This window comes from Girardinichthys multiradiatus, chromosome 2, assembly GCF_021462225.1.
Source record: "Girardinichthys multiradiatus isolate DD_20200921_A chromosome 2, DD_fGirMul_XY1, whole genome shotgun sequence".
NCBI classification, from domain to species: domain Eukaryota; kingdom Metazoa; phylum Chordata; class Actinopteri; order Cyprinodontiformes; family Goodeidae; genus Girardinichthys; species Girardinichthys multiradiatus.
The window spans coordinates 29,200,849-29,223,873 of NC_061795.1; the positions used below are offsets into that span (position 1 = coordinate 29,200,849).

At 38.3% G+C, this 23,025-nt stretch overlaps 3 protein-coding genes across 3 annotated transcripts in view; 1 reads left to right on the forward strand and 2 right to left on the reverse strand.

Annotated features, from left to right (window-relative positions):
* Positions 1-91: 91 nt before the first annotated feature.
* synm (synemin, intermediate filament protein) lies at positions 92-9,640 on the reverse strand. Its single transcript, XM_047391433.1, has 4 exons — positions 7,132-9,640; positions 6,233-6,357; positions 3,738-3,817; positions 92-3,615 (listed from the first exon to the last, which is right to left on the reverse strand). Exons 1-4 carry the CDS (start codon positions 7,930-7,932, stop codon positions 1,610-1,612), a joined length of 3,012 nt encoding a protein of 1,003 aa, XP_047247389.1. The 5' UTR covers positions 7,933-9,640; the 3' UTR covers positions 92-1,609.
* On the forward strand, positions 9,438-11,905 carry pgpep1l (pyroglutamyl-peptidase I like). Its single transcript, XM_047390661.1, has 6 exons — positions 9,438-9,494; positions 10,172-10,214; positions 10,286-10,338; positions 10,414-10,530; positions 10,892-11,118; positions 11,189-11,905. Exons 1-6 carry the CDS (start codon positions 9,438-9,440, stop codon positions 11,382-11,384), a joined length of 693 nt encoding a protein of 230 aa, XP_047246617.1. The 3' UTR covers positions 11,385-11,905.
* Positions 11,906-12,325: 420 nt separating this feature from the next.
* igf1ra (insulin-like growth factor 1a receptor) overlaps positions 12,326-23,025 on the reverse strand; it is a 111,118-nt gene continuing 100,418 nt past the window's right edge. The window contains exon 21 of the mRNA XM_047393261.1: positions 12,326-20,232. Coding sequence (XP_047249217.1) covers positions 19,707-20,232 — 526 coding nt within the window. The 3' untranslated portion in view covers positions 12,326-19,706. The remainder of the gene's footprint in view (positions 20,233-23,025) is intronic.

Consider the following 23,025-nt stretch of genomic DNA (forward strand, 5'->3'; position numbering starts at 1 on the left):
TCATCAACATTTCATTTGCTATTATTGTGTAGATACTCAGGTTGTGTTGCCCATTATGTAGATTAACTGAGAAAAATACTCACACAAAACATTTCAACAATATATATATTTTTAATATTGTTATGATATTCATCAAGTATGAATTGAATGCTGAACGCAACATCAGCCAAAGCAGTTATGTCATTTGTTCACCAGAAATCAATAAAAGAAGAGACATCAGATATAATTTGTCTATTCCACATTCATTAAACATTGACTCATATGTTCTCTAAAAATCAATAGATTTTCTATATCTTGGTGAATGCAATGTGTTGGCACATGTTATCTATGTACCAGTTTGTATAAAGACACAACTTTATAAATGTTAATAAAGTAACTTAAACACAACACATCCTTTCTGTGTGAAGAGTTTTAACAGAAGACTTTTGTTTATACTAAATATATGCATTTCTGTGTTTTACAACACAATGTAACTCAAATATGCTGAACCTGTCCTAAACAAATAAACAGACTGAATGCACTGCACACTAATTCTGCCTTTGCAAACAGCTCACAAGACAACAAACCCTGGTGAACACTCAATGCCACTAAGCTGATGATCCAAAAATAGTCATGAACACACTTAGGTCAGAGCAAAGTTGAATCCATCGTGCCAACACTGTGATACCCAACAAATATGCACCAACAGAAAGTGTCATACACAACATGCTTCACAACCATACACTCACCAATGGTGTAGCTTTTGAAGTTTTGAATTTATCCTGCCTCTTCTAATTATTGCTTTTGAATTTACATTTTTTATTTGTGTAAATAAAACTTCTTTAAAGTTACGGTTTAAGATTTCGGCTTGATCCTGAATGTTTACCTGCAATTCAATAATTCACAGCCGTGCAAAATAACATGCTAGGATATTTTTAAAACAAACATTTTTTTCTCTGTATCTAGATTATGTTTATTGATCACTATAGGTTTTACCTCCTAAAACAAATGCAATTTATTAGTAAGGAATAAAGGTAGATAATCTAAATATATATGTTTTTTTTTAAGTCACCATCACCAGACGTTTTCCACATTAAATCCTACCCCGCAAGTGTAAATCCATTCTTAATATGTCAGTAATTTCACCTTAAATTTAACCTCTGGCCTCCAAATGTAATATTTACCACCATCACTCTATTTTGTTGAAGTGCTCAAAGCATAAGAAGCCCCGATCTGCAAACGGTGCACAGCACCTCATAACTCCCAGTGCCCTGTGTTGATCTAATAAATGTTGATCCAAAAGACTCAACAATATTGCATATGATGACTGAGTTAGTGGTCTGCTGTAAACTGTGGAATAGGCTTTTTAAAGCTCCACGGAACAGTTTAATACCATAGAAATGCAAAGTGAATAAGCAAAGCTATATAAAGATAAAATGAAGTTAATGCAAAGATTGTAAACAACATCCATATTTGTTGCTATAAATTGCTGCAGTTTGTAGTACTAACTTCATCTTGCCCACATTAGTTTGTCAGTATGTCAACATTAAATTGTCTGTTAACAGTTTCACTGCCATGTTGCATAATATCTTCTGTATGAATGTGATACAATTTCTAATAGATTTCCCTGTCAGTCCTCTAAGGGGCTTTCAAGGTAAACTGTAGCAACTCTTTTTTCAGTAGAAATCTTCCCTGGGGATTCGAAGAGTTGGGACTGCAACTTCTGCTCTGAGCTCTCTTCACTATGATCACTCTGCACCTCCATATGGAAGCTAAAGGACTTTTCTGATGGCTCCAGTTGTACGTGTTTCTCAATTATTTTAGGTGCAGGTTCCCCTGTGCTGCCAAAGCCTTCAGAACCCTCATCAAATGCAACCCCGTAATCTTTGGAAACCCTGATGCTGTGCCCTGATCCTGATGCTCCTTGGAAAGCCTTTTCAAGTTCCAGGTTAGAAGATCTGAGAGCTTTCATTATCTGCTCTTCGGAAACATCATTTCCTTCTTCCAGCAGCCCAGAGTCTTCAAGGGTTTGTGAGACGTTTAGCTCTGCAACTATAGTCATGGTTCCATTATCACTTGACTGCTCAACTTTTTTGATTGCCACGTTTTGTGGACTTTCACTGCTCACTTTTGTGAGGAAAGCCAACTCTTCCCTCAGACGACCAGAGACTGAGCTCTGTAGTGTATCCAAGGCTCCCTTCAGCTGCTCTTTGGGCTCCAAAGAGTCCTCTCTCAGGAACTCAAGAACGGATTCCTGTACTACAGGCGAGACTCGAACCTCTTCTTCAATGATGCACTCTGGAAAACTCTCCTTGGCGAATGACCGATCGCTTGACTTGTACTTGTATTCATCACTTTCCTCTACAATCACTTTTCTCTGGGGAAGATTTTCATCTTGATAATACCTCTCATCTGACAGATCATCAACAATGCCATAATGGCCATATGACATTATTCCTCCACCCTCCTCAGGTTCAGAAAGGTTTTCATCTGGTGTGGACACAAAGTACTCATGGAATTCTTGCTCATGGGAGAAATGAGGAGATTCGCTTTCCCTAGAGAGCTCCTGAACATGCACAGATCCACCACTGGGCTGGTCTGTGCCTCTTTCAGAGGATATTATGTCATCATCTTCAGTCTTTTCTTCTTCAGGCTCCTCAATTTGGAAATATGTTGAAGGCTCATAAAAACTCGATTTGCTCTTTATTTCAATCTTAACCTCCTCATCATTGAGAGATTCGATAGGTTCCTCGATAATTTCCACATTAACTGACTTATTTTCCATGTTTTCTCCCCCTTGAAGGCTACTTAAAAGGTTCCTAATCATGTTTCCTGTTGCTGTATCTTCTATGTCCTCCAGTGATACCTTCTTCACACCCTGGCTCAGGAGTTCCTCCAGTGCAGAGTCCTCAGAAACATTCAACTCCTCTTCGACTTTGGATTCCAGCACAATCTGTGTTTTAGTGGTGCCGTCTTCCTGCTCACTTTTCTCCACATGATACCTGACCTTAGAGTCTCCTGATGAGCAGACTTTTGCTTCTAAACCTGCAGGTTTAATCACTTTCTCAATAATCTCTTCAACAGACACAGAGTCCAGTATCTTTTTTTCAGTGAAGCCAATTGTAGACTCTGCCTTCCCTTTGTCTTTGGACTCATCTTGAGCATGACCTTTCTCTTTCTCACTTGACACGTCCTGTTTGCTTTCTATGACAGTTTTGGTGGTGAGACTTTTTGCTGGGGATGACACTACTCTTACCGACTTTGTCTCTGATGTAAAGCTGGCTTTGCTTTCATAAGGAGCCTGTTTGACTCTCACTGTTTTCTCATCTGCTACCATTTTCTGTGCAGGTTTACTCATTTTGTTTTCAGTCTGGCCAAATTTGGTACTGGTAGCAGGCATAGAAGCAGCAGCCTGAGCTTTGTTGAATGAGATCATATCCCTTCTGGATGCTGGACTCTGATGGCGAGCCATTCCTGCAGCTGAAATGGGAATGACCCTGGAGGGACTTATGGACCCAGAGGAGGGCATGGGGGGTCTTCTCAGGTTTGTTTGTGATGTAAACCTCATATCCATATGTCTTCTCGAGGTTAAGGTTGAAGCTCTTGGAGTGTATGTTTGGGCAGGCACCTTGACATCTAAGCCAGATAAGAAATAACTGCAAATAATTCCCTTATTAACTTCATATTTGCAATCAAACTCAATTATCCTGGTAAAATTGTGTACAATTATTAATTAGAAATGCTTCTCAGTACAATACCTATTATTCTCTCTTTCTGATGTTGAGTCATCTTCCTGTGAGCATCTTGCAGGCCAACTCTTTCACTTTCTAGGAGAGCCCTGAACAAAGACAAGAATAAATATCTTACATGGATGCAAATTATATCAATGAGGGATGGCAAGGTGTTCCTCATGGATATTTGCCAAACTTCAAGATGAATACCTCACAAAACGATGCACATCATTCAGGTCTGCCATTTCATCCCCTTTGTACTGAATTTAAGAGTTACAAGACGATATGAATCCTGTACCTGCCCATATAGAATTATAACATGTAATATAAAATTACCATGTTAAGCCAATGTTATTTACGGTGTTAAAAAAGCTAGCTGAAACGGCTCACCTTTCCTTGGCCATCCTTCAGTAGATAAGCAAACCAAAGGGTTTCTGAAAAGAACAACCTCTCCAGAGCTTGCCTTTCAATAGACTGACCTAAAAATACGACTACAATGTTGGGCTGTCCATGCTGTTCCCTATAAATCCCACAGCAAAAGCAGACTCATGATGCTTACAAAAACACATGGTGCTGCTGCCACATCTCTAAGGGAGTGTCCTTTGTTATCCAAAATTTTAAACAATCTAGATTTGCCAGCTGAGATCCAAATATAGTCACGCAGACTGAGTAGAGCAAGTGTTGTCATTACACTTGTGTATGCATCCGTTGTAATGCATCAGTATCAATAAGGCAAAACTATCACAGGAAGATGTCATATATAATTTGTCCAGGTTTGTAAACAGAGAACATTCGAACAATAACACTTGAATATTTACAGAAAATACACTCACCAGGCATTTTGTTTTGTTAGCTAATCATCTAATCACATGGCCACAGCTTAATGTATTTTGGCATCTAAATGTGATGAAGTTCAAATCAAGCATCAAATCACTAGTTCAAATAACCACTTGTTAAAATCAAAGTATGTGTTATACCGTCACTGCATTGCATGTCAAATCTTGAAACAGATGGACTGCGGCGTCTGGTGTCTATCCTGTCAGTTAAGAACGGGAAACCGAGGCTAGAATTTGCAAAGGTTTACCAAAACAATACCAGATTGTGATATCAATGAGTCTCTTTTTCAGATAAGACATTCAGCTGGTTGGGTCAGAATTTGAACAACATGAAATAAACATTAATCTATCCTGCCATGTTTTAATGGTACGGGCTGGTGGTGGTGTAATGGTGTAGGAGATCTTGACTTGGCACACTTTAATTCCTTATTTACTTATTGAGGATTGAGGTTTAAACACCGTGGTAAACCTGTGTACTGTTGCACCATGTCAGAAAGCTCAGCTCATCTTAAAATGGTTTCTAGAACGTGACAATGAATTGACTTTACTCCAGTGGTTTCCACAGTCAGCAGATCTTGGTTTAATAACACACTTTTAGGATGTAATGGTATGGAAGATTCGCATCATGACTGACCAGCTGATAAATTTCATGGTAATAAGAAGCAATACCTCTAGAAGGTTTCTGACATCTTGTTGAATCTATTGCACAAAGGATTAAGGACGTTCTTAAGGTGGATATAGGTCCAACCCAGTACCTTTAAGGAGTACCTAATAAAGTGGCATGTAAATATGTGTTTAGCATAAAGAAGATAATAAAGAAAAAGCCAAAAATTATTTTTTTTGTTTATTTGTGGATAAAAAAATCAAAACTTTGTGCTACTTGGGAGAAAGCAATTAAATAATGACATTTTTTATAACGTTTCTAATGTCAGCATCTAGAGACACAGAGACAACCAATCATGCACACACACACACACACACACACACACACACACACACACACACACACACACACTCTCTCTCTCACAAACAAAGGCAATTCTGATTCATCAAACAAAACATAATATGCATACTCTCTGACTGGCCAGGAAAATGAAAAAAATACCAAGAAATGCTTCTAGTTTTGAAGCAATGGTGGTAACCACTATTCCAGCATGCAGCCCTCTGTGAGTCATCTGTTTATGCAAGCTGGATACACCTCTAGTCTAAAAACGGTGAAACTTAAGGCAAAAGCACATTTTCCCAAAATTTCTGATAAGCACAAAACTTGCTGTCTAAAGGCAGACATTTATTTTCAAACTGAGTTTTTGTTCACATATATTTATACTCTGTAGTATATTTGGATCTGAAAAATCTTACCTGAAGGAGACATATTTCTTGAACAACCCTTTTACACTCACAGAGAACACAGGTCTTGCTTTTAATAAAGATCACATTGCTTATCCTTCCTTTAGAAAAAAAAATGCTTCTATGAATTATGCTGGTGTTGTGCATGTATGCAAATTGCTACTGTGGTGGCTATGCCTGCTGGAGTTATGTCTTGAGCCACTCGTGAACCTGGTCTTTATATCAGTGAAAAGACAAAACGTTTAATTGAAGAAGCCCCCTATACTGTTATTTTTTTTTTTTTATATAAAGTCATTATTTGTTTATAATTTGAAAACGGAATAAAAACTGATTTATCACCTGTAGGCTGCCACCTCCATGCCCAGGTCCATCTTCACTTGGAGAAGGTGCTGATGTTCCGTCATTTTATCTTCCATAGCCTCAGCCAACGTGTTTCTCTCATGCTCCAACTGCTCAATTATCATCTGAAGGAGAAAATTGTTACGTTTTCACAAAGTTATATTTTGTTAATGTTATTGATATCTTTTTTTATGTTTATCTTGCAATGGAGCTGAGGAAAAGCAAATCAAAACACAGTGACTTCATCCAAAACATGGGTTGTTCAAATTTGTCTTAATTTTGTTAAACCAAGATTTATTTATTACTGTAATACTGAAGGGACTTAATCACAATATGGCCATCCTGTTTTAGTCTTCAGTGCCTTTAGGAGGCTTATAAGGATTTATCAGTCTGACAGCTAATTGGTTTAAGTGGCTGAAGTCATCTGACAACTGATAAGTTCTTGGGAGGTAGATTGTCTTCCAACCTTTTAAGGCTTTTACCAAGGTCAAATGTTGCATGTCGGATTCATGCTTCTTGCAGATATGTAAACTCAAACCTTATTTCACTGAGTCAGATATTAAGAGTCTCCGTCGCATCCATTTTGCTTTGCTTATGTATTTATTTGGGTATGACTACTATTTTGGAGATATTCATGCTTAAGGGTCACACTGATGTATAATTTATTTGTTGCAGCCATTGAAAGCGCAGCTGCATCAGAGCCAATATGGACTGTGGGTGTGGCTGGGGAGAGAGGGACCATGCAGCCTCACCCCTCTCCCATGGCTCAACGGGATAATTAACAGTTTGTCCAGTTTGTATTCTCTGAAAAACATTGTTTGAAAAGTTATTTTGATAGTTTTATAATGTACATGTTAGGGACTTTATCATGTTGATAGCGTGTAAACAGACTTCCTCACCTGATGGTCACTCAAATCCACTTGGAATTTCTCCTGCATGTGCATGAGTTGCTCCTCTAGGCGCCTTTGAACGTGACCCTGTTTTTCCGCCTCTGTGCGCAGTTTGCCAAGCTCGGATGCGTACAGCATCTTCTCTTTCTGCAGGTCACACAGCCTCGCCTGGTCCGCTTTGATCGACTGCTCCATCTCCTCCACCTTCTGCTGGTACATTTCAAACGTCTCTATCCATCTCTCGGACAGCCCGCGGGCGTACTGCTGCACCTCCTCAACAGAGACCGTCGGGGGCCCGGGAAACGTTTTCGTGATGATGGGCACCACCCTGGACTCCACCTGATGCCGGAGCTGGGCCGTCTCATGCCTGCGTGCGTCTTCTAAGCGCTTGTACTCACTATCCAGCTGAAGGAGCCGCTGCTGCAGCTCGCTGTTTATTTTGTGCGCCTGCTGCAGCTCCTGTGCGCAGCCCTTCAGCTCGCCGCTGATGTCCCTGCACGCCTCGGTCTGCTCGCTGCACACAGACTGGACCGTCTGCAACTCACGCCATAGCTTCTCCCTCTCCATCTCCGCCTGGGACTTTTCGAAAGAGATCTGCCCCACCATTCTCCTAAGATCCTTCATCTCCGCTTTGTACTTCTGCTCCCATTCCGCTGTCCCGCTGCCGCGTCTGAGTTTGTTAATTTCAGCTATAAGCTGCGCGTTTTCTTGCTCCAGCTGCTTGGTTCTGGACAGATACTGGGCAAGTCTGCTGTTCAGCTCATGCAGTTGCTGTTTTTCGGTATCAAAAGTTCTCTTGAAAGGAAGCATTTTGATCTGTAATAATTAAAAGTCGGTGTAAAAAAAATGTTGCGTGCTTAATAATTGTTCGGATTGTCCCGGGGTTATTTGCGTGTGCGTCGGTGGGCTGAAGTGTGATGTAATTTGCGAGCGGTGCCCCTTGACAAGTGCAGGAGGAAGAGGGCGGGTCCTGAATGCATCACAGTTACAGGAGCGTCCCAACCTCCGGCTGTGGCCATGGCAGATGTTTTGCTGCATTTAGGTGCAGTCAGAAAATGTGCAATGGACAGAGCATTTTAACTTGTATTACCGTATTGCAAAATGTATCATAGAACCAAATATATTTTGCTTAATTGTTTTTACAGTCGTCCATTCAATGCCTTCTCCTATTTCTTATGATCGCAGTTTTAGCTAAATCACTTGGAATATAGGACTTTCTTGCAAATATACGCCACACTGCTGACAAAAAGTATCACTTTAAAACTTTAACGTTTTTAACAGATTTGTTGTGAAAGTCTTCGGATGTTTTCCTTTTTCTTTTGTTAGCTTTTTTTAAAATTGTCTCATACTTGGCAATTTTTTGAGAAATTGTGACAAATCAATGTTGTATAAACAGAACATACAAAGAAACGCTTTTGTTAATTTTTTTTTTTTTTTTTTTTATCTGTACAGAATAGCTTAAAGTCCAGTTTGACAAATAAATATTTAGCACAGTGATTGGTAAGCCTCTGCTTTTGCATCCTTACAGTCAAACACAAGCTCACTCCTTTAAAAGTGATTAAAATGCAATAAAAAGCATTGAAATCACTCTTTAGAAGAGAATCAGTCAGGTGGAGGGGTCCTGTTCAAATCTTCATTAATATTAACATTGACTGGATACACATCTGAATAAGTAATACAAATACTTTGTGCTTCATGGTGTCCCTCTAAGGTTCTGCCACTCTGGTTAGAAAGCCATATTGCCATTATTAAAAGACCCATTGGTTATGTCTGGGCAGCATGGCAATAATTGTCGTATCTAAATAGGATTCAGTTGTATATTTTCAATTAGTTTGGGAGCGTTTATAAGGACATGTTATTGTGTTAACAATTTTGTCTTTCACTGGAAGAGCTGCTTTTCCTCTCCATATTACATATGAAAAGTCAATACAAGTTCATGGGGTAATATTTTTTTGAAATCTAATTTTCGGGGTCCCAGTCATGAAAAAGGATACAAACAAATACAGCCATAATAATAATAAGACATGATAAATATGGTCTGGTCTCAAAAGTGAGTAAATATCTGGTCCTAAAATTTAAATCTAACTTCAAGAGTACAAAAACAGATTCCACATTGTTATTATTTATTAAATCAATATAAAGCTTATGTAAAAACATTGTGAGGGGAAAAAATAGATACATCCTTGCTGCTTCAATTAGAATCAGGAAAAGTAGCAGGTGCTGCTTATCAAGTGCACAGATTTACAAATCACCAGCAAGTTTACGGTTGCTAAAGTGGGCCACTCTGGCAAACTGTCAAAGTTCAGAGTCCCACCATGTGGTTGGACCTTGGAGGAACTACTCAGAGAGGACCAAAGATCACCCATGTTGATGTGAGAGACTCAAAATCAGACACAGCATAACTACTGAGAGTTACTGCTGCTGAATGTGGGTCTACAAGCTGTTGGATTAAGGGGTGTACTTATTTTTTTTCACACAGTCTTTCCATTTTGGCTTCATATATGTTTAATAAGTAATTTCAGTTTAGTTTATGCTCTGTTTTTGTACACCCAATGTTTGATATTTAAATAAATTTGGAACCTTGTGTTGGCATTTTCATTATATCCTTATATCTAAATCCCAAGAACTTGAACAAAGATACAGCTTTTTTCACAAAAGCATATATTTTCAGAATAAAATGTTTATTGTGTGTAACTGATGGGAAATACTTTCTCGTATAAGTTTAGTAAAGTACTGTTAAACCCTAATCCCTAAGAAATAAGGTATTATTTCTGGTAATGTAATGTATTTTTAATAAACCTAAACTTTCTCAGAATGTAAGTATATTAGTAAACGTATGAAGTGAGATCGAATCATGTCACATTTCTGTCTATTTATAGTTTATAGGCTTCTCTGATGACCGGCTAAATGATCAGTTTACCTAGAGCACATGAACGCACCACGTCTACGTAGCCTTAAGGTTTTTTAGACAAGCGCTCCTCCAAGCGGATAAACTAAAAACTTGAATTACAAGAGGTTTAAAAATATGTTTTTCTCTGTTCACTGCTAGCTTGGACAAGCTATGAGCAAACGGGAAACTGTCCTTATTACAGGTGAAATAAGCATTAGTCGGTATGTAAACTCTTAAAGTATATTTTAAAAACAGTTTGAATACACCTTTAAGGGTTTGGACCGTTCAGACAGTTCTTGGTAAACCCCAGCTGGATAACAGCCCAGGTAAGGTCTTATGTTTGGATGACACACTCTTGTTTGCCTCTCTTGGTAATTTTAGTTGTGTCTTATTTACCGCAGGGATTAAAGTTGACCGGGTTGGGAGAGAGCATCGATGTTTACATCAAGGAGCTGCCAGTTAGCTACGATGTAACTCAGCAGATTATCACTGAACTCTGGCATACCCTTAAACCAAAGGTAGACATGAGGGCTTGGTTTTGATACATGACCCCTCCCCCCCACTCAAAAAAAAGAAAAAACATGCAAACTTAGAGATATTATCGTGCAACGTATCCAACATGTGAATTCAAGGTGCATATTTTGTATTATCCATTTTTTGTAAATTGGTGGTTTTTTTTTTTTTTTTTTTTTTTTTAACAAAAAAGGATAAAATAGTTGACATATTTCCCCTTGTTGTTGTGCTCCTCAGAGTAGCCACACAATACCTATAAAAATTACATGACATCACTGTGTGTAGCGTTTGTTGCCATATCTGTAGAGGTACCAATTGTTGAAACACAAGAACGTGAATTGTGTGTTTGCATGCATGCCTTCCCAGTTTGCTGTTCACCTGGGTATTGCCAGAGCTTCCAGTCTTGTCATTTTGGAGCAAACCGGTAAGAACAGTGGATACAGAGACAGAGACGTGCGCGGCTTCTGCCCCACAGGTCACCGCTGCATTGAAGGTGGGCTGGAGAAACTGGACTCTGTAATTAATGTGAGGGCCATCTCCAAGCACTTTCATCAAGCAGGGATGGATGTGATTCATTCAAGAGATGCTGGAAGGTAACCATCACTTTTCTGCTCTACATTAACCAACACCAGTATGAGGTCATGCTTTCTTTGTTCTTTTCAGATACCTGTGTGATTTTGCTTATTACTGCTCACTGTATCACGGTCAGCGGAGAGCAGCCTTCATCCATATACCCTCATCTGGCCGCTTAGCCTCAGCCGAGAGACTGGTGCCTCTTCTTCACGACATCATTGTCACAATGCTTGAACAACTGGACGACTCCAAATACTTAGGTAGATATTCGCCTAGCATTCACTGACTTGCTTTGAATATTTCCACTTTGAGTCAAGTTCCAACTATAAATGTTTTGACTATTTCACTGAGATTTGAAATGACAGGTCAACACAAAGCATCTATAAACTCTAATGTTGAAGTTTTGTCACAGATTCTCAATTTGATTTGATTGAGCTCTGGACATTAAGTGAGCCATCTCAGTACATGAATGTGGTTTGATCTAAACTATCTCCTTGTAGCTTTGACGGCATGTTTAGGATCATGTACTGCTGGGCAGTGAAACCCTGCCATAGTCTCAAGTGTTTTACAGCCTGTAATGGGTTTTCTTCAAAGATTGTCCCATACTTAGCTTTATCCATACACCTCCCTTGTCCCTGCTAAAGAAAAGCATCCCCACAGCATGATGCTGCCACCACCATGTTACACACTAGAGATAGTGTGATGTACAGGTAGGCCTAAACGTTTCATTTTGGTCTCATCTCACCAAACGTTCTTCTTTCACTTATTTACTGTATTCTTTATATGGCTTTTGGAAACAGGACTTCCTTTCAGCAGTAAATGTCTTTTTACCACTCTATAAATAAACTTGCATTGCCTTGCCTAGTCGCAGGAGAGAAGGTTCTGCCATCAAAATGAAATTTGGCGCTTTTAAAAACCCCAGATATCCTTGTATGCTTTCCACGTTTTATTGGCATGTTTTTCTGTGCGCTCTCTGTCCGCTGTCGGGAGCGTGTGTTCACCTGCATGTGAGCGCACCTAACTCAGTGTGTCAGCGTCGGTGACGCAGAGTATCAGGAGTGTGTTTGGCCATAGAAAGTAGAGTAGCGAGGATGCAGGGAGAGAAATCGCTCTCGATGTGATCTGATAAAATGAATGACTAACTGTGAATGGATAATGGTAGGGAAACACTGCAAAATAATCAATCTAAAACATGCAACAAGCAGGAATATAAAATGAATAAACAAGTATAGTTCTCATGTACTTATTTATTCAAAATTTCAGAAAAAAGTAAAATACAAGAAATTCTCTGATACACATTTTTGAGACGGCTTGTCAAAAATACACAATCTCAGCTATACGTGTGAAAAAACAACTTTGAGGCCTCAGATGCAGAACTTGAAAAGACAGAGACTAGAGAAAACTGTTTGATTATTCTTCCCCCAATCAAGTTATGAACACACAGATTTTGCAAAAGCATTATAACAAGAGTAGTAGCAGTAGAAGACCAAGGCCCCTCTGAAGCTGATGTAGATGTTTAAAAATAAAAGGAGACATGAGTGAATCAATACACCTCAATCCTAATTATTGCAGGAGAATGCTGCGATGCACTCCCCATAAACCTGACGGTTTTATGAAGAATTGAAAGAATGTGAGTATGATTATGCTTAATGTCTACAGTAAATTAAAACTTTATCTTTTTCTAACTACGCTGCTCATTTGTTACCTGACTTACCCATAATCTGTGCAACATCCCTGTCATAGGTGTGTCCATGTTGGAAATGTTGCACGTTTGACAGGTTTAGGATCTAATGGTAACTGATAGCTCATCCCTTGGCAGATCAGTGACAGCTAAGAACTGAAAAACGAAAATATTTGACGATTCTGGACAAACAAACACACAGATATGTTAACTTCTTGAACTTTTTTGCTTGTCGGTGGTGGTTTCTGTAAAGAAATTCAGCAGCAGCCTGGCTCTTTAAAAAAAAAAGATTGTTCAGTTGCATGATTAAAGAGGACTGAGCACCAAACTTTCATATTAAAGGTAACATTGTGGCTAATTTCTAATTAACTGTTTTTGAAAATGTTTTATTACTTTCCTTCAAGTCCATCAGCACGTCAATGGCCATGAGTAAAAAGTACAGCTGAGGCTTTGAAAGAGGTTTATGAGGTGTAGGAGCTGCTTTGCTTCCTTGTACAGAGAATATTTTTGGTGATGCTGTAAGATCCACTGTGGTGACTGAACTGGCAGCAGTAAAAGTGGTGTGTATAGATACAGTGGAAATACACCACCATGATATAATGTTTTTTATGTAAAAAGTTAAACTATTATAAACCATTTCAGAAGTCGTTCCACCTTTAATGTGAACTATTACATGTACAACTCACGCGAAAATTATGTGGTTGCATTAGTCTGCTTACTTTTGCAATACTGGGGATGCAGGTGTGTTGAGAATGAACCACTGCCATTATTTAAAGTGCCTCTGACGAACCCAAAATAAATTTCAGCAGTCCTAGTATGTTTGTTCTGACATTTTCTCAGTTGCATCTGGCAGCAAAAGCCATCAGAGGGATCTCACTGTTAAAAAAAGTATTAGTAAGGAGAAGTGTACCAAAGCATTTCCAAGGCATTAGATATTCCATGGAACACAGTTAAGACAGTCATCATCGAGAAAATGGGTCGCAAAAATGAGATCAAGAACTGGACAACTGTTGAAAATGGTGGAAAGATGAGAGGAAAACTGGTCAGGATGTCTGGCAAGCTCTAGCTGTGCCCCATGTTCTTTATATGTCTGGGCTAAGGGGTATGGTGGTAAGCTGGAAGCCTTTTCTTATGGAGAAAGGCATCCAATTGAGCAAAAACAAAAACACACATTTGAAGTTTCCCAGAAGCATGGTGTGAAACTGTGTTTTGGTCCGCCAAAACCTAGGATGAATTTGTTGGCCATGTTTCCAAAAGGTGTTTGGCCTAAAAAAACATTCCACAGCAGTAAAAGGACATCATACACACAGTGGAGCAAGGTGGTGGAAGCATCATGCTTTGGGGATGATTTTCTTCAGATGGAACTGTGGCCTTAATTTAGGTTGAAGGAGTTACGTATGAAAAGTGTCAAATACAGACTCAATGCTGGCACAAAACGTTCAGGCCTCTGCTAAGAATCAAAGGCTAAAGTGTACTTAATGTTTCAGCACAACAACAACCCAAAGTGTGTATCCAAACCAACAAAAGAATGACTTCACCAAAAGAAGGTGAAGGGTTTGGAAAGGCCCAAAAATCTGTGATGTCACCTGAGAAGAACATTGCACAGAGGATGACCTCGTGTTTCTGCAAAGAAAAATAGGAAAATACTACCAAGTCAAAATGGGCAAACTGATGGGCTGGCCTAAAAGACTATGTTCTGTAATATTATCAGAAGGCACTTCAGCATTGCATTAGTTTAATGGGGGAATACGTATGCAACGACACTATTTTAGTTTTTACGTTTCATTTTTTTTTAGTTGTACAAGTTGTAGGTCACATTAAAGAGGGGTAAAGTTCTGAAATAGTTTTTCTTGGTTTAAGTCTTCACCATGACAGAAACTTGGCATTTTACCCAGGGTGTGTAGACTTTTTATATCCACTGTAATGTCAAAAAGTTAAACAAAACTAGTAAGCAAGAAAATCACATGGACACAAGTGAGTAGAATATTTCTAATCGATAAATGACAATCAGAGAACCACATGGAGTCTACACAAATCATAAAACTAGTGGCTTTTTAGTTCTCGGCCACATTTAATTAAAAGATTAAGGGTTTCTTTATTCTAACTGAAGGTAGAAAGATGTTCGAGGTGAGTTTTTCCATTTTTGTGTGAAAACTACATATTTGTCCTTGTTACATTCACAACACTGATCCATAATTCATGCAAAAACTAATTGCTGTCGGTTTTGGAATAAAATAAAGTTTTTAAAATGGCAAGTAAAACCGCATATATATTTAGAGATGTTTTTGTTCTTGGAGGTAAATAATACATTTCCCTTTCTTTAATATTTCCCATGTTATCTTAGAGTTCTTTATAAATACGTTTTAGGTGAGAAGGTAATGGTTGTGCTTTGAGGATTTGAAGGTTGTGACGACAGGTTGGGACTCAATGGAGATGGAATGTTTGGCTCCATTTCATCACATGCTGATCCACGCTGGTTGTTTGTGATCCAGCTGTAAAACTGCCGCTTTATCCGCTCTTATACCATTTGACACTGATTGAACTAAAGCAAGCTGTGGTGTAAGCTGCATTTCTTTTTCTTATTTGTTCCAAATCTGAAACAGAAACGTACTTTTTAATAAAACCAGTTGTTTGGGTGTTCATGGGCCGAACTTATTCCACCATCTGTCTTAGTCCACTTTATATGAAGTTTACCTAGATTCCTATGGGTGTTTTTTATTTAATTAGGTGAGGTTTCAACTAAAATTTAAAAGTGAGATGTCTTTGTTTTGCGTATACACATATTTAAAAAGAGTGAGGTAGATATATGCCTGAAACAAAAAAAACTAAGTGCCCTCGTCATTACGCCAAGGACAATGCATACATAAAATAATAAAAATAATAAACCAAGTTTGTACTTATTAATGGGGCATTTTTACAGTGATTTTTACTGGTATTCAAAAGGAAAATACAATAATAAATAAATAAACACACCTACAAGGAAAATACGTTTAAGAAAAAAAATCACCAGGCAACATTAGAAATCCTTCAAAACACGTTTCACTATTCAGCCATTTTAAGACCTTTTAGTTTCATTTGTGACATTGAAACTTGTTCCCTTCCCTGGAGTCTAACCCATCCTGTATTTGGCTTTCAGACTTTTCAGATTTTGGAAATCTCATCTTGAAAATTTGATTTTAGCAGAAGTGGTGTCGTTTTGTGCTTGAGAGGACAAAATTATAATAGAGAAATTTAAATGCTTAGAATATGGTTGGCATAATTAAGGCAAACAAGAGAACCCAGTTAGCCCTATTTACTGGAGAACAGGCATGAGATGGATGAGTCTGAAGTGTCGTCTCTTACATCGGAGCTAATCCGAGGCATGGGGGGGTCACTTTACAAAACATGAGAGTGGCGGTAAAGGAGGGGGCAAAAGTTTAGGCAAGTAAAGGAATGGAGAATGTGTGGGGAAAGCAAAGCCTTTACTTTAACCTGAGATTAAATCGCACCTAGGGGACAACACTAGGCACAGTGCTAAACAATAAAATAGAAGGGTGCACAAGTACAAGCTCACACGTCGAGCTAAGATGCTCATCTCTAATAATAATAATAAAACAATAATAATAATAGATGTTGACAAAACAAATAGAGAAATAATCATTTTATAAAAATAAAAGGCAATGAATTAAATTTTTTGTTACTCAAAATCTTGAGGGGTAACGATCTGTTTTATTTTATTTTTTTAAACAGAGCTTAAAGATATAAAAAGGGACTGCTGTAGAGATCATAAAATAGCAAACCTGAAGGATTTCTTTATATATAGATATATTTATATATAACATCCAAAAAGAGAAAAAGAATAAAATAGCAGCTTTGTTCTGTACAGACATAGAGGCAAACATGTTTAAAAGTATACAAAAGTTTAGTTTTCTTTTTTTTTAAAGTGACAAAAACCAATGATGTGTATAAAAATGATCCTGCAGTCTAAAATGCAACTTTAAGACCTTTCCTTTGTGTTTGAAATGCAAGAGATACCAATAATGACCATTTTTATAGACTTGAAAGTTTGCCTCTAGGCTACTAAATCTGATCTCGATTGATGTTTCCAATTTGTTGTGGTGTGTTTGATACCATTGGATCTGAAGCAGAATAACGAGTTGTATTGCCAAATACTGAAGATCAATGATTTGCAATGAGACTTGTTTTAAACTAAAGAACAGACTTAGGCTGTGATTCAGAGTTGTTGCTTTTTGTTGTTGTTGGTCAAAATGATGTATGGGGAAAACAGATTTTATGAGGTGGAATAAATGTTCGTTAATTGTGTAGGATGCAACATTTCATTTTTTAAATTGTACCCTATTAAAATTACTGCAGGGACTTCACATTTGATCTGGATTTATAAAATGCAGGTACTACTGGTGGTTCAATGTCATGAAGAAATTAGGATTTAATTGGGCTGCGTTTTATGAAATGATTTAAGTGCATCTGTATAATGTTGATATGTTATATATTCTGGTTCATTTTGCAAAAAAAACAAAACAAATTATTAGATGAGCAAAGCAATGTGACACCTGTGCTGTCTCTTAGTTGAGGACCACCAGCTATGCTGTATAACTCTTGCTCATTACTATGCGAGTATCTGGCATGATCATACTACTGGGACAGCAGTGTGAGCCCTTTTCTCTTCTTTTTACAATAAATTCTTTAAAAACAACCAAGCTTGGCATTTCTGTCTCATCACTGAATTTTGGCCATAGTATTTTTGGGGGCTTGTCTGGGATCGGCATCTCTTTGAACTGATTGTTTTAGGTTTAAGTGGTGTCAGTTAATTAGATTTAGGGCTGGGGGAAAAATAGAATATATTTTTTCCTTAATGCTCCTAATGAAATCCCTCACTCACTCCTCCCCCGTCCATCTGAAAAACTCCTATAATTCAGACTGTTTACATATTGTGACAGAGGGGGAAAAAAACAGCCCAACCAGAATTACAATGTTTAATGGCAGATGTGAAATTAATAAACAAACTCATTTACAAAGGAAAACAGCTCTAGGACTTGTGGAGAAGGAAGAAACTTTAAACAACTATGGCTTTTTGCCACTCGTCATTCCGGACAAGAGAGCTGTCAGCTCATCGTCACAGAAATTGCTCAGGTTTTGTGAAAGCTACATTTTGGCTGATGATCTTACAAAAAAAGAAAGAGAAATTTAGGCCTGCAGCACAAAGACCCACTTACACAACTTTGAAAAACAGCTTTTCTTTGATTTTTGTGCTGCTGTGTCTTAGACTGTATCAGACTTAAATTTAGAACAGTCTTATATTTCTCATGTTGCCTTACATATTGATTATATAATGAGTTCCAGTTCTGATCTGATTGTTGGTCACAGTTGTTTGTATTTTCCCCATAATATCAGTTGTTTTTTTTTGCAAATATGGTTGTCAGTCTATCATAATCTTTTCAAAATGAGCACCCAGACTGTACCTGAATTTTTGGAACTGGACAAGTTAGAAGTTACTTCTAATGATGGATTATCTGGGAGGACAGTTTTGGCTGTTTGGTTTGCCATTGAAGTATGAGGCTTAACATAATTAAAATGATTAAGAATGAATCACTCTGTATAGACTATCAATTTATGTTTTACTCCTCAAATATGGATTTTTAAAACTTTGCTGTACATGTTTTTCATGTAGCAGTTTAAAAATAAAGATCAATCCATTTTTTTAAATTTTATTTTGTTTTCTCTTAACTATTTTTCCAGTGCATGAATTATCGGCATTATCTTTAAAAATATGATTGATTAGAATCATAATTGTACACAGTTCATCAGTGTTACTACTTAATCTGGTAAAGTAAAGAAGGCCTTCAGATAATTACATTTTAGTTTTGGGACAATGTTTATAATTTTGAGGATTTGACTGTAGGCAGTAACAGATTTATAGCCAAAAGGATTTTTTTTATTTTAACTTTATTTATTTATTTATTATTATCACCATAAATAGCACGCATTGGCCATCTCAAATTACAATGTAATGCCTACTTATTATTTAACAGTCATTTCTTCTAAATAGAGCATTTTACTTGCTTCTCTTTGTACAAATAAATGTGTTCTTTTCCTTAAACATTTATTCCACCCCACACAAAGTGATGGCCCAGCATAATCTGGTACACCTCGCGTTTAAATTTTGCAAAAACGCCCTAAATTACGTAGTAACTAATTTTGCTTTATTGCACAGAAGGATTTGCTTTATTATTAACTCTGAATCACAGTTTTTAACAAAAAAAAGAGGACACCTTTAGGAGACTGGAGGAAAAGCTTGATTTGGCAAAAGTTTGGCAGATACAAAGCAGGCCTACCAATTTAACCCACACCTGACAGGATCACATAGAAATAATAATATTTAAAAAAGTCTTATTTTTTAAAGGAGGTGTTGCCACACAATATGAACCTGGCTAGCTCACAAAAAGAAGGAGCTTTACCATAATATGGAGAGAATGATGGGATTCTATAAATAGACGCTCAATATATCCATCACATCCTCTCTGAAATCCTCAGGACAAAAGTGCTCTTCTGTTGGTTTTGCTGGCAGATATGCTAAAAAGATTTTTTTCTTAGAGTTCACATATAAGTCTGTGTGCATATACATCCTTATGTTGTTTGTTGTTTTCCTTCTTGAAGGGCTTGTATGTAACAAAGTAGGCCGCGCAGGAAGGAGCCCCCAAGTATGTCTGAGCCACCAAATTCCACATGCCTCAGCAGGTTTCTGTGCTGTTTTACAGTTCTCAGAGTTTGTATTCTCTGGTCTTTCCACGCCTTACATGGAATGGAGAGCCCATCTACTGGCACACAGTAGAAACAAAGTAATGTTCTTACCTCACCCATCCCTCCTTAAGAGACTGAGAGAGGTTTTAGTTACCCTGTGTGAGCGGAAGACGAGGTGCTGGACTGATATCAGCAGGCCGATGACTGGGGCAGCGATAACGCTCGCTCGTTCTTTCTGCCTCCGTTCATGTGTGCGTACGCCTCCAACTCATCAAAGTTGGGCCGAAGGGCCACCACAGGCCCATTTGCCAAAGCGTGTCCTGAGTGCTTGTCCGAGCCCTGTCCCAAAGACATCATGGCTGAGGCTAGAGGGCCCGGTGGCGAATGGGACACAGATCCTAGTAAGGGAGTACTTGGGCCTTGCAAGGGGGATAACTGCTGCGCGGAAGGAGGCGATGTGCTTCCGGTGCACCCAGACGGGGGAACACCAGCAGCTGATGGCTGCCTTGTAGAAACAGGGTCCAGTGGAATGTTCTCCATGTTCTCCACCTCCATGTCGAGTTCCTCCATATCCGGCGGCTTGTTCTCCTCACTGTAGAAGAAGCTCACTTCCCGGAAGTGGGGATCCAGGTCCTCTTTGATGCTGCTGATGATCTCCAGGAAGGACGGACGCATCTTGGGGTTGTACTGCCAGCACATCCTCATCAGCTCAAACCTGAGGGTTACACAAAGTATTAGCACTTTAAATTTGGAACTTTGAATAAAGAAAAATAATTTGGGCCCTGGCTACACCACTTTGGATTATTTCAAACTGACATATTACAGTTTCTTCTGTTTGTTTTTGTCACATTTAAAAGGTTTCATGTCATACAACTGATCCAAGAGAATCAACAATAAGAAATACACTAGGCAACAATGTCATCCTGAGTGGATTTTCTAGGCCAAAAGGTCTGCTGGCGAAAAAGAACTCAGACCCTTCTCCCATTTCCTAAAAAGTATCCTAATTACCCCCCAACACTTTTGGAAAAGTAGTCCAGACAAAAGTGGAACTTCCTGAAGGTGTGCATCTTGTTACATCTGGTGTAAAACAACCAACCGTCATTCCATCAGTCAAACATGGTGGTGGTAGAGTGATGGTTTGGGCCTGCTTTGCTGCTTCAGGACTTTAACAACTTGCTGCAGTTGACTCGAGCATGAACTTTGCTCCCAACTGTTTCTGCCAAAGTTGGCAAAACCAGGTATTAGTTTTAGGGATGCGATTACTTTTTCACATCTGCCCCTGTTGGTTTGGATACCTTATTTCCCCACAATAAACACAATCATTTAAAAACTGAATTAATTATATATATATATACAGGATGTTTTTGACCGATACTGAAAGACTGATTATATACAACTGTGACAAAAAAGGCAAAGCGGAAGGGAATCTGTAATAGGCCAAATACATTTTCACAGCTCTGAAATAATAAATAAATTTTCAATCAAAGTTAAAACTCATTTTGTTTTCTGACAACCAAAGCAGGAAGAAATGTGAACGCAGGCAGCTTTATGGAGAATTTGGCCAAATTAAAATGCAGTTCAAAACAACAGGAGGTAAACTGATTTAAATTACCATGACAAAAGCCAAGGTTGTAAATGCTGCACAATGAAATAATCAGTATGCTAAACAGCTCATCACCACATGTTCTGTAATAAAAAAAATAAATAAAAACGATTAATGAAACTGATCTAGGTCATGCTGGGACTGTGATTTCCCTACAGAAGGTTTTAGATGGTGAACTATGAATTATTTAAGTTTCAGCCTGTGTAAACTGAACTTGGATCTACTTCTTGTTAAGTGAAAACTTGCACTGCAATAGCTTAAGCAGTTTGGATGCATGCCTGCATACAGCGTTTAAACATTGTAAAACCTCTGTTTCGGACCAGCAGGTGGCAGAAGAGACAAAGTTTATAACAATTTTTGTGCTCTTTTGACATTTAGGCTTAATTTACTGAAGTCTTTTGACTCTAAAGTTATGTTAAAAGAACATATTACAGTTGTAAATTACAGAATGAAGCTTTAGATTTACCTTAATAGGCTTAGCTGTCTTTCCATCTCCTTTTACATTCATGTTTGGTGTGAATGCAAAAAGGATGTTATATCTGTTGTAAATCTGGGCTTTTTTAATACACTCAATAACTTCAAATAGGGTAATGACTCTGTCTCCTCTCCCAATAAATGTCTAATTTAAATCCAATGTGAACAAAGACTAATCTCTGGCGTGGAAACGTACTAACCCACTGGTCGTAAATTTATAACTTGATCAAAGATTTGAAATTTTGATGTTTTTTTACCACAGCACAATGCGTGCAGTTAGATCAGCTATGTAAAATGCACTCAGTAGAGCAGTAAGTCTTCCTCCAGGTTACTGTGCCAGGCCAGCAACCGAGCTTTGGGAATGTCAAAACAACACCATAAAAAGAGAGAATTATTACAGTTTTGTGTGGTTCTGCACCACATGCCGCAACTTCAATTATACACAAACAAGCTAAAAATACTCTCTAAGGCTCATTGACATAAACACCTCGGCCATCTCAGACTCCGTTACCGCTGTTCCCCCTCAGTCTTGTTTTTCTTCTCTCTTTGAGGCCTCTTTGGCGTTCAGAATCAGCCCTGCAACTAGGTGCCAGCTGTTCTCCTCCTCCCAGAGAAATTTGAGGTAGTGCTTGTCTAAGTGCAGGTCTCACTTATTCTGGAGCAGCAGAGGGGGTGGCTGACTTTTTTTTTTTTTGTGTTTTCCCAGAATTGCAGGAAGTGTCTCATAGTTGACGTATGATGTCCAAACCCACACAGCAGAGAGTTCTAATGAAAAGAAATCTAATACTTTCAGCTGTGCTGACACACCACAGTAACCTGTCTTCTGCTTTGTCCAACATCTGGTGTCCAGTACACTTGTTGATGCTAATTTACAAAACAGGGTAAAAAACTGACTTCTTGTCAGCATCTTGTCATTCATGCTATTAGTGGGAACTCACTTCTAACCTGTCACAACTAGAGATGTGTTTCGACTGTATATGTCACGCAAATATAGCCTCAACTCTGCTACCTTATACTTTGCTGTTTTATTCCTTCTGTCAATGTTTCATTTAGGATTAGGCCGGTATCCATTACCGTCCTGAAATTCCTCACCAAGGTTTAACTGCGCTCATCTGAGTTGGTGTTAAATTTCAGGTGCTGGTCAAATAACACGGTGTCAGTGATGCAGGTTTTTTAGACTGACCAATAAAAGGCTGAGTGTTACAAGCAAATGCTGTAGAGGTATTGCACAGTACTTGCCGAAAAATGTAAGGTTACATTTTTTGTTACTCCTGGTAAAAATATGTGAAAAGTGTTAATGTAAATTCATCTTTTATTGCCGTAGAATTCTCCCACAAAAAAAAAAAAGTATATAGGAAAATCCTCCTTGAAATTTGAGTGCATTTATCCCATTTATTTCTGCCCCTGCTATTATTACACTGTACAACACCC